The sequence below is a fragment of the Grus americana genome, chromosome 2 (assembly GCF_028858705.1).
Source record: "Grus americana isolate bGruAme1 chromosome 2, bGruAme1.mat, whole genome shotgun sequence".
In the NCBI taxonomy this organism is placed as follows: domain Eukaryota; kingdom Metazoa; phylum Chordata; class Aves; order Gruiformes; family Gruidae; genus Grus; species Grus americana.
In genome coordinates, this window is record NC_072853.1 from 49,669,637 (window position 1) to 49,681,797 (window position 12,161).

Consider the following 12,161-nt stretch of genomic DNA (forward strand, 5'->3'; position numbering starts at 1 on the left):
AGTGTAAAATAAGATGCTTTAAAATAAATAATACACCATTTTGAATCAACGCTTCATGAGATTGTCTAGGGGCCAATGCCTACAAATCCTCCCCTTATTATGTCCCAGGATGGGAGCTCTGATGCATGGACACAAAACAACTTTGCTCAGTGACCTGTGGGCGAGAGAAAATCCTTGCCAGCTCTGCAAATGACCCAGCACTGATACTTGCTTCTGTAACTGTTCACTCAGCAACACTCCCCAATTCCGTTATGCACGCTGACATTTTTGGACCCGCGGACTGCGGCTCCGGCCAAGCCTTTGGAAACATTTGCTGATAAAATTCAGCAGGTAGTTTGGGGGGAAAAAAAAAACCAAACCCAAACAAACCAAAAACACGGAGACGAGGAGGGTGTGGGGGAGTAAAAACTGCAGGGGGGGGAAAAAAAAAAAAGCTAACCCGCTAAGCAGTAACGGTTGAGGGAAACTTGCCGTGCCGCCAGCACCCGGGTGACGGCAGGGACGTCCCGGGGCCCCCGGGCTGGGCACCGCCGGCGCCCCCGCAGCTTCTCGCTGCATCGACCGTCCGCTACCGAGCACGGCGGAGACGGGTCCTTCCTTCCTTCCTCTACAAGTTCTCCCCTGGCCCCCAAACAACTGCAGCACACCAAGTTGGTGGGTTGGGATTTTGCGGTTTTTTTTCCCCCCCTCTTAGCTGTCGGCGTTGCTGGGTGAATTGGCGTTGGCGCCTGGCCCGCTGCTCCCAGCGCCGGCTCTCTGGGGACCGAGGAGGGGCAGCACTATTCGCGGGCAGCAGCGATCCCCGGCGCTTGCCGCGCCGTGCCGTTCCCATTGGCCGTGCGGCCGACAGGGAGCGACGGGAGGCGGAGGGGGAGCTGCCAGCAGCAGGCAGGGAGGGAGGGAGGCAGGCAGGCAGGCAGGCACCGGGCGAGCGCATATACACACGCACGGCAGGCAGAGGCTGCTGGGGTATTGTTATCATTGTGCTTCAGCGGAGGGTTTTGCGTGCAGGGGGAGGGGTGGAGGGAGGAGAAGAAAGAGGGAGAGAGAAAGTGCGGGGCGAGCATGCAGCAGGGCTAGGGCCGGAGCAGCGGCTGTGCTGGCGCGCCCGGGCTGAGGCACTGAGAGGAGCCGCCTGCCCGAGCTCGCTGGGGGGCACCGGCGGGAGGAGCGAGGCGGGCACGATCCGGGCGTGGGGAAGGCAGCCAGCCGAGGGGAGCAGCCGCACCGGCCTCGCAGCAGCAGCAGCGACTACTTCTTTCTTATCTCCCAGCCTTTTGTTCGCCCATCCTCCTCTTCCCTGCCCACCCTCTGCACCGCGGAGGGGGCTCGGCAGAGAGAAAAGCAGCCTGACCCAGAGCCGAGTTTCACCCATCCTCCGCCCCTCTCTCTCTCTCTGCCTCTCTCTTCCCCCGCTGCATCGTTGCCCATGAGCTAGAGCGGCAGTCGGCAGCCAGCGCCGCGGCAGCCGGCTCCGGCAGGCCGGGGCAGACGCCGTCCGCAGCCCCCGGCAGCTGCCGCTGCCCGACCCTCCCCGCTGCTCCCCTCGCCCCGCTCCGCGGGTTCCAGCCGCGCTCCGGGACTGCTGGGGGCCGCCCTGCCGCCGCCCCTCCTCGCCTCCATGTGCCGGGTAGCGGGAGCGCCGCCGCGGATCCTGCCGCCGCTGGCGCTGATGCTGCTGGCGGCCCTGCAGCAGGTAAGCACCGCCGGCGGGGAGCGGGGCCGGGCTGCGTCTCTTTGTTCCCCTGCGGGCGGAGGTGCCCGGAGAAGGCGGGAGAGCTGGGGGGGGGGGGGGCGGGGGGCTCTGCCGCCGAGGTGTGGGTCTCGGGGGAGAGGGTTAAGGGAAGGCAGCAGCCGACGCTGCCCCCGCGGCCGGGGTACCCCGGGGTGGCTTGCGGCCGCTTGTGCGGAGCCACCTGCTCGGGGGCAGCCACGCCGCCGGGCGCCGCGCTCCGGGGAGGGGGGAGCTTGTGCCCGGGGCCGGCTGAGAGGGAGAGTGGGGGTTCCCGGAACATGGAGGAGTGGCGGCACCGCCGCTAAGGGGACGCGGATTCCCCCCCTCGCTCCTGGGAGAGCAGGTGCCGGGGGGGGTGGGGGAGCGGGAGAACGGGCTGTCCGCTATCCGCCCGGCCGGCAGGAACACGGGATCTCGGCCCCGCGGCGAGCGCGGAGGACAAAGTACCGGAGTGAAAGGACTGAGCGGATCTCTCCCCCTTCGCCTGCGTGGAGACGAGGGGGGGGCGAGAGTGCCAGAGAGGTGCCGGGTGGGGGACAGCCCCCGCGCCCCCTCCTCGGGCGGCTGTGGGCCCCTGCGGGCCGCGCCTCGGCCACCCCTGGCTCCCGTGTCCGCTAATCCCTTCCCGGGAAGAATTTAATCAGCCTCCGCCTGGGCGCCGGGCTTCCCCACCCCCTGCCGTTAACGGGAATTTCCACTGGGACGGGCTCGGGCTCCGAAGTGTTTAATTTATTATTATCGAAGTCCTGCTGCTGCCTCCCCCGGGCGGCCTCGCCGGGGCGGCCCGGATGGGCTCCCCACCTGCCCCGAGCAGCGAGGTCCCGGGCTGGTAGCCCCGGGGCGTGGGGCAGCACCGGGTACTACCGGCCAGGGTGCCCTGGAGGGGGTCTGTCCGTGGAGAAAGTAGGGGTCTGCGGGCCGGTGCCCCTGCGAGGGGGAGTCTGGGGCGATATGGGACTGACGGGACGCTGGGGGGGGGGGGGGAGGAGGACGGGGACGACAAAATGGATCCCGGTTGGGGCAGCGAGGGCAGTGCCCTGCGGGGCGGTGGTTGGGCTAGGCTCCCCTCCGGCGGCGCGGGGTGTCCGGAACGAGCGAGGAGCCAGGGGGACCCCGAGCGGAGGCCGGGGGTAGGTGGGGAGGGTGGCGGTGGGTTCTGCCCTCGCTTTGTGCTCGCTGAACTCCTATCCAGCGCGGCGCCGGGGGTGGCGAGGGCGGTAAGTCTGAGGGACAGATGGCGCAGATCATCGCCTCTTAATGGTATTTACGGTTGGGGCGTTTCTGGCGGGCCGGGGGAGCGGGTTGAAGCGAGGCCGGCGGTGGGGACGGGGTGCCGGGGCGCCCGCGGCGCCCTCCCGCCGCGCCCGCAGCGGCTGGCGCAGGGCAGGGGGAGGTGGCGGCGGCAGCCACTGTCCATGGTGCAGCGCACCCGCTGCCCCCGCCCGCTCCGCCGCAACGGGGGCAGGAGGAGCCCGCTCGTCCTCCCGTTTCCTCTTCTCCCTGTCTCTGACTCCCCCGTCCCCTCACGGGGTCCGCGGGCGGTTGAGTCCTTCCCCGCAGTTTCTCAAGCCACTCTCGGGGGCTGATGACTTGCACCAGGCGAGCGAGGTGCTGAAACGCTGCTCCTCGGCAGCCGGGGGTTTTCCCTTGAGTCCTAAGAGGACACGGGGCGGGCTGGCGTGACACAGGAGTGTCCGCTGGGCTTGAGCCTCTTCCTCGTGAAAGCAGCCGCCCTGTTCAGAAACTTGTGATATGCCACTTCCAGACTGTTGGTGGGTTGGGGTGGGTCGTGTTGTTGCTGGTTTTTGTACTGATTGATTTTTGGTTGAGTTTGGGTTTTGACTTCCCCCCCCCCCCCCATAGCCTAGTATCTCGGCAGATCTGTACATGCAGCTTTTTTCCTTTTTTTTTTTTTTTGAAGTCCTTATGTGCTGTTTATTGTATGTGCTTTCAGTTCTGTTTAGTCTTCCTATCTCAATAAATCTTTAAAGCACAAATTCTGCAGTAAGCTTTTATTCCATCTTTTTTTTCTACCCAGGGCAGGTTTGAAATTAAAGCACAAGCTATGAATTAAGGACAGGAACTAGCCATATTGCTTTTATGTATCACTCAGTGTCACTGGCACGTTACGGTTGGGGAATCCAATTTCCCCCTTGTTTGGGTATCCATTAAATCAGGTTAGGGTTGATTTTTAATAGTGTGTAACAAAATTGGAACTTGGGTATGAAATCAGATTTATAGACCTGTGTCTGTACAACACTTTCATTTAAAAAGCTTTACTTCCCTCCCCCATCTCCTTTCATGCATACTGCAAAGAACCCTCACAAGCTAGATGCAGTGCTAACTTTTTTTTTCTTCTCTCTGTCATCATACCTGCTACTTTTGGTTTCTAGAAGGTTATATGTTTCAGGTTCTTTTGAAATGTTGAACCTTTCTACTTAGTTTTTCCTCTACAACGCGAGAGCTATGTGCCTTTATTTTCTGGAATCATTGATCACTTAGTTGTTTGCCAGTGATGTAGAAAAGCTGTTATTATGGAATTAGTTGAAAGATCGTAACTGGAAGCAGGTTTTAAGGCAGACCTGTGGGTGCTGTTTATGTTCAGGAAATAGGGCTTTAGATTTTTGGCAATATGTAAGTGTATGGGACATAAGAGAATGAAAACTATGCTTTATTTTGCTGGTTAACAGATCAGTATGAGTCTGAAAGTATTATGTGGAAAAAAAAAAAAAAAACCCAAACCTGACAGAAGAGAGGAAAAAAGGAGCGAAGCTTACTCTTCTTGGCCAACAGTTCCAGTTTTTGGAACCTGGGGTAACAACAGGATTGAAGAAGGAATGGGAAAGCTTTACAGGAATGAAACTACTGTTAGTTAGAAATGAACTGGAAAGGAGAGGAGAAATTGCTCAAAAAGGGATTTTTTTTTTTAATGTATAAGGTGATTGGATCACTCTGAGGATGTTGTCCATTTCTAAATCAGAAACAAGTAAACAGTAAAGCAGTTTTGGAGCCTTTTGGCTGAGGTGACTGGTTTGAATTTGAATTGCGATGGCAGAGGATGTAAGTTATTACTCTCTGCAGGCACTTTTGGTCTTATTCCAGGTCTTGGTGAATGTATCCAGGTGATAAAGCTACTACCCTAAATGACATTCCTGTTAAGCTGCCTCTGCTGAGAATCTGGCGATGGCATTTCTTGCCAACTACACCCCTCTCGTAATCACCCCCAGCAGCAGTTGCTGGCAGAATCAGGGGTGAGGCATATTAACGTGGGTTTGTGCAGAAGTGGCAGTGAGATCTCCTATTGTGTATGTATCTTCTGTCTTTCATAATACACCTGGGTCTTACATTATTATTTCTTGAAAATCAGTCTATTTTAAGTAATATAGTAAATATGTGATTGTATAAGTACAAAAATGAGTTTCAGGATGTCTCTAACAAATCAGACTCCAACATCATTAACTCCTGTCAAAGTGAACGGAATGCATTTTACGATGCTTTTCATAAGCCCCGGAACAGGATAGTTATGTGAGCGGCTCAGCCTTTCTGGATGTGGATCCTTCTGTTCTGGTTTTGCTTTGTCTTCAAAGAATCTATCTGAAAAGTTAAATGTGGGATATTGCAGCAGAGAGCTCTCTAATCCTTGTCTGTCTGGTGTAGGTGATAGTGATACCACTGACACATTCTCAAAATTCAGATAATTGCAGAACTGAAGAAAAAAAAAATTAGAAGTATCTCTTTGGATATTAAACTGGAGATATTATTTTAGAAATTATTTTGTGAAAATAAATTTTTTTAACTGCTTTTTACATCTATTATAGGACAGATAAGGTCGCGTAAGTCGACAATGAATTTTTGGAATTGAAATCGGTTGACAAAACAGATAATTTTGTGTATTAAACAAGTTCTGATTATCTGAGCAGATATTGTAGCAAGCTCAGAAATATTTATGCTGATGATGTAACAGAAGGTATATATTCTCTTGTATTGTCAATTTATGTATTTTTAATAAATGTTATGTGTTTTCTAGAAAGCCTTCTACTGCTCTCTCTCTTTGTAGGTAGTACTGCTACCCAGGCATGCAGCTTAATGTGCTAGAAGGATGAATGTATAGATTTTATGATACCAGTTTTTAAAATATTGCCCAAAGTGATATTTTTGAACTACATCTAGTCAAGAGCATGTAATTCAAAAACTTCCCATCTATTATATTTCTTTCTGCTCCCAGAAATTGGAGGAACTCCCAGAAACATCACTGGAAAAGCCCTGTCATGTCCCATCTTAATTAGCTTCAATGATGCTTTTATGTCAATAATTTCATTTATTAGTTTGGGTTTTTTAATAACTGAACGCTGTAACACATAAATCAGTTTAGTTGTGACAGAAGTGCATGTGTGTATTTAAAAATAGCTTGAGGAAATTGTGAGTAAAGTTATTTTTACTCAATACAGTCTTGCGTAAGGGACTTCTTGTCATGTGGTAAGGAGCAGGAATTATTGAATGGCTTTTCTTGCCTGATTAAGAGGATCATTTACCAGTTAAACTCTCTTTCTGTCTCTCACTGTTTTTTGTAAATGCTTTTTTAGGTTAAAAACCAAAAAGTTTAGAAAACTTGCAGTCGTTTAAGTAGTTCACCAGCGCTCCCATTAGGATGAAAATTTAATTTATTATTTCAAACAGTGTACACATACAAAACACGAGTCTGGTCCCCAAAGGCTATGTAACCTCTAATGTTCCTGGGCATTTTTATTTTAAATTGCTTTTTGTTATACAGCGTAGGAGGAACTCATAGTTTCCTTACTGAATATCCTGTGTACTTCTGCTAACCAGCCCAGTGGCACTAGTTGTGCATAAGATGCGATGAGACTTATCAGGGGTGGAGAGTGATGAAAGCAGAAGGAATACTTAACATCTTTTGCAATAGCAGTTATAATTCTAACAGTGTTGCTGCTTAACCACCACTGGACCGAGACTCACTGGTTGGCCGAATTAATACTGGTGTATGTAGAGGTGAGTTTTGAGAGGAAAAAAGGTGGTGTACCTTATCGCAGGACGAGTTTAGGGAGGATTTGTGTTTTGCCAAAGCATGTTTGTAGTTCGTGAGTGATCTAAGAGGGACATTTTTCACCTGGGTGTTGGGCCGCGCTGCTGTTCACCTTGAGAGCTATATAACCAACTCTGCGTGATTCATCATTTGATTCGATCCTGCAGTTCTCACTGAAAGATCATGGGAGCTCCGTCTGAGTAAAGAAGGGAAATTAGGCTTTCTATTTTTAAATGGCTTATGAAAACAGATACGGGGTCAGCAACCTCCAAGATGGACGGTGTATCACTGCCAAATCTTTTCAACGTTTCACTTAAGCTATTGGGTTTTAGTCAGTATTCGTGTAGTTAATTAAATAACACGTTTCCAAAAGGCGCGTTTATCGTCTCCTCTAGGCGCTCCTTGACATATTTAAAAATATATTTTTATCAACAGACTCCTCTAGGGACTCCTCCATTCCTTATAATTAGCATATAATTATCACCCACCAGCTGAAGACATAGTTAAAATTTTGTGATCCCCCAAAAGAGTTCTTCCAGATAGGCCTTGCAAGGGCTCCCCCAAAGGTTGGGAAAACGCGGCATCCTCCTGTATGCATTAGCAGCCGTTTCCATGGGCAGAGATGTTCAGCGTGAGCAATACAATGGCTATTATCAAAGTAGAGAGAGGTCGTTTCCTCTCTTAGAGAAGTGAGAATGTATAGTCAAGCAGACTTGAGGGTTTTTTATGTTAAGAAATGTGACTTAGATTTACAGATATTCCATTTGGTTTTGTTATTGCAGTTGGAACTTAAGGATGTCCTTCTCTGATAGGAGCTGTGGCTTATCTGGAGAACTACATGTCTTCGAAGATGTTCTCCTAGTTGGGGGAAGGGGAAAGTCCAGAGCGGGTTACGGCTTTGTGCTATGTCAGATATGCCAATACATGTCTCTGTGTTTTGTAAAGCAAGTGAATGGAGTCCATGTTGTCTCTCAGTTGCAGTTAACAGAAGAGGTTATGAACATGGTTTGTGAGACGCTCTAATTTGTAAAGCTACGGTAACCTGTGGTAACCAGTGATGGTTTAAGGCAACTCATTTGAAACCAGATGGTGGCGTAAAAGTTGCAGATCTTGCTATTTTGGGAAAGTGTTGGAGAACTTTAAGTGTTAAAGCAGCTGGATTTTCTGATCTGAAATCTCCTGGCTCATGAAGTAGAGCACTAATTAGGAGTGAAGATAGCATACCGAAAGCCCTTTCTGGTGTAACTGAATGACCTCTGGGAGGACATAGCCTGGCACCCACTTTGGAAGCTTTTGGCTTCCAGAACAATTTGAATGAAAGGCACTTTTCTTCTTCTCCAGTTGCAGTCTATGGTTGAAAACAAATTGTACTTGACTACATTTGCTGGAGTATTAAGTACCATGAGGGTATAAACTGTTGCAGCTCTTCTTTGCAGCAAGTCAGAGATTAAGAGGGAGTTGCTGAATGTTTTCAAGTTTAGCATCTAAAGCATTTCAGACATGTCTATCGCCCTGCAGAGTATCTTTCATGTGCCTTATGGTAGTAAGTAGAAGCTCATCATAAAATAAGACCCACCTTGCATAGCATATCCGGCTGTGTCAGATGATGTATGTACACAAAATTAAAAATGAATACAATGATCCCTAGAGTTACCGAAGTTGTGAATGAGTATTGGGTACCATCTTGGCCTTTAAATTAAGGAGGAAACACCCAGTCTTTAAACACAGTCAGAAGTGTTTCTGTGATCTGGGCTTAAGTTGAATATTACTGTCATAATTGCAAATTAATGTTGGTTATTAAGGAGGGAGAGCTCAAATACCCCGTTCCTGTTTTGTCATACATATAATTATGTCGGATCTTGTTTTGAGCTTCGCACAATAATGCCCTGTGAATTGGCTGGACTTGGCAACTAGCAGCTTTACGATGTCCAATTATAACTGTATAGTATGATATTTTCTCAGATGCTTACCCCTCCATTTCTCATTTTACTACTTAGGCTTGTTTTCCTATAGGAGTAAGCTACATTGTGCATAAAAGAAAGCAGTTTTTCAAAAACAACTTGCCTTGCATTTTGCTACAATCAATATTAAGAAATCTAATGTTGTACATGCAGATGCAAACAGTGGAAAAACAGAGACTTTGATATTTTGGATTAATAGCTGCTAGTGAACTCCACTGGTGTATGGCGTATGCAGAGAGAACAAGATCAGCCCTGTTTGAAAGGTGTGTTTAAGAGCCTAATTCTGCAAATTTAGGATGCACGTTGTAATACCAAGTTGCTTCTACAGTTGTGTGGTGAGCTTGCATTTTAAAATAGATGTTTCTTTACAGATTTGCATTCTAAATGTGGCTACTTTTTAGAAAGTATGGAAATTGGAAAGAGGTGTTAGTCCAGAACTGTCAACACTGGTGAAGCAATCCTGTCTGGCTTTATTCTTGTTTTAATTTGCAATCTTTTCACAAGTGCGAGGCCTATATTGTTGGAAGACTCTTACTGGTGGTGTTTAGAAAAAGATGTAAACATGAATCCATTAGAATTGTGACGTTGAGGTTGTCAACAGGTTTTTGTTTGGTTGTTTTGTTTCTGGGGTTTTCTGTTGGGTTTTTTTTTTTTTTTTTGTTGAGGTGGAATACAACCTTGACATTAAACTGTGGTTTTCTAGATACTCAGATACGAAACTAAAGTAACTGAGGAGCAGGGTATGAAAACTGCAGGCTTAACTGCCACAAGTATGTCGAAACGGCCAATTCTTTTAATTGATTGAATAATAACTTTGACAGAGGACCTCTAATTTACATCATGTTGCTTCATAATTGCACTTTGACTATTGCATTTAAACTCAGTACTGTAGATCTCAGATTATATGCATGATCTGACACCATGTTTGACTAGGTGTTAGCTCTTTAGCATCTGGAGATAGTAATGCTTGTTACTCATTTTGCAGTTAAAAATGACTAAGTAAGCCATAAAGGAGGAGGAAAGCAGAATAGTTTTTCAGTAGTAACCCTATTTTGCTTTAGTGAAGTCTGTTAGTACTTGAGAGGAGAATTTTCCAAGAGCTGAGCTTGTTCAAAGCTTTGTAACTCCATTAAGTAGGTTTTATATGGGTACAAGCTAAGGTAATTGCTTTCCATCTTAAAAAACAGGTTTTTTAAGTAGTGTCCTTCTGTAGATGAATGTACAAGTAATATTATCTTATGTTTGAAATAGTCTTGGGAATTGTACTAATCACACAAAATCCTATAAATTACAATAATGTGCCCCATAATCTTCACTAGCTTTCCCCTTTTGCCCCAGATAAGGGGATAAAAATATTTCAGCATCCTCTTTTGCTTAGAGTTAAAATGGTTTAAATCTTGCAGTACTCTCAGGCTGAACTTGATATGACCCAGTGCATCTGAAGCTACAACTTCTACTTAATTCAAAACGCTTAACATAGGGCGATTAAGAATTGCTGAAAATTTGAATTCTTCCTTCCCTTGTGTTTTTATTCTCAAACAATCTTTACAAAGGGCTGTTTTTGGAGAGCAGAGTACAGTCTTTTGTTTCTGGATAAAATTGATGGCTGCAAATAAAAGAATAAAGAAGGCTCTCTATTCATGTCCCCCAGCCTTTGTTTCAGTGGGCATTGTTTCAGTTTATAAGAACTGTTTAGTACATATAGATTGCTAGAAAGGCTGAAAGATTCCCAGGCGCATCAGTGCAGACTTGTTAAAAATCCTGCTATCTCCTCAGCTGCCCACCCAGGACCTTTTTGTTTCAAAGATACCATGAAAGACTATTTTTTTTCTCCATCACATTTGAGGTCACCTTTTGTACAGTAGTTTAAATGAGTCGTACTATTTTTCTTTCAAATTATGGAAACCTTATCAAACCTGTGATTTGAGTTCTAAAGCTGAGGAAACTGGCAGTTGGAATTGTAAGTATTTTTGATTTACCATTCTTTTATCTTAAAAACTCAATGTGTAAATGGACTGTTGGGGCTTAGCTACAGATCCAAGTTCCAGCTTTGCAGGTAACATAGCCCTGGAGTAGCTTGAACTGTTGTTTTATGTTTGCTTTCTCTTTAGGGTCCCCCATATAAACGTTTTCAAGTACATGAGTAATTGTACACAGGTGGGATACTTGTGTAATACGTAAGTCACAAATAAGTCCACACCACAGTTTAAGTTAACCTGACGCTTGATAATTACAACCTCTCTTACTGGTTGCTCACCTGGATAGCGCATTAACTTGAGAGTTAGATAGTAAATTAAAAAAAATTTTTTTTTTTTTTTTGCTAGCATCAGTGTTGAGCTGCTTAGTTAGGACCATATTGGTGTAAGTGCAGCACAATGTGTTAGGAATGCCTCCTTGTATTAGTGATAAAGTTATTCTAATAGGGGTTGGCGTGCCAGTCTTGGCCGTGCATGTCACAGAAGCGATTACACTTCTGCCCCATCCCGCTTCCCTCAGGAAACCCCTGTGGTTTCAGATGCTCCTGTCCCACCTCTGCTCTAATGCTCTCTTTCCCTGCGGTTACTGTCATAAACGGGTACAACACCATCGTCTCCTCTTTCTCCATCCCTTTTTTTTACTTCTTCCTGTAGGGCTTTCTTTGCCAAGTGTATGCAGACATGCTTACATGGTCTTGAATAGGTCTACTTGATGGAAGCCCATCTGGGAAAGTAAAAAGGAAAATATAATTTAAGTCTTGATCAGATTTAGGTATGATATAGCAGCACAGTTGCTCGTGCTGTCAAAGACCATATACTACATCTGGGCATGCACATGGGCAGCCTTTACTTGGCATGTAGGCGTGTTTGAGATTTGTGCGAGGGCTCTCAATTTCTCGGATGTATCTCAGCCCAGGTTGGCGTGGGAGCTGGCCTCTCCGCATTGTGCAGCGTGAAAGGGGTTTTGCCATGTATGGTCACTTAGCCACATGTAAGGTGGGCTGTTGTCTTGTGCAGCACTGAAACGAGACAAAACCAATCTACTGAAAAGAAATCTTTGTCCTTTGCCACAGAAAATTAGATTTTTTTTTTTTTTTCCCAACTAGGCAACAAACTGTCCTGGAAATGAGTTTAGCTATCAGAAGTATCTTCTGAACATGGAACACTACAGAACAAACAAGTTTCCAAATGCTGTATTATATTTCTTAATAAAAAGGCATTTATGAAACTCTTTAAGAATGTGATTTGAGGGGAAACTTTCTTAACAAGTGAGAGAACAAACAGTTTCAGTGGCTGGCTCTTCCCTTGTTGTGCAAATTTAATAATGAGCTGCTCTCCTTTTAACTTAACATCCCTTTGAAATAGAAAGAGATTGTATTGGAAACATTTGGCTTTATATGGTATCCGTTTGAATGCTAACGCAAATGTACGTTCTGCAAAGTTACTGC

The 12,161-nt window shown here is 46.8% G+C and overlaps 1 protein-coding gene across 1 annotated transcript in view; it reads left to right on the top strand.

Annotated features, from left to right (window-relative positions):
* The first annotated feature begins 886 nt into the window (after positions 1 to 886).
* The window catches only part of CDH2 (cadherin 2), a 122,103-nt gene continuing 110,828 nt past the window's right edge, over positions 887 to 12,161 (top strand). The window contains exon 1 of the mRNA XM_054817067.1: positions 887 to 1,696. Within this exon, the coding sequence (XP_054673042.1) occupies positions 1,622 to 1,696 (75 nt within the window). The 5' untranslated portion in view covers positions 887 to 1,621. The remainder of the gene's footprint in view (positions 1,697 to 12,161) is intronic.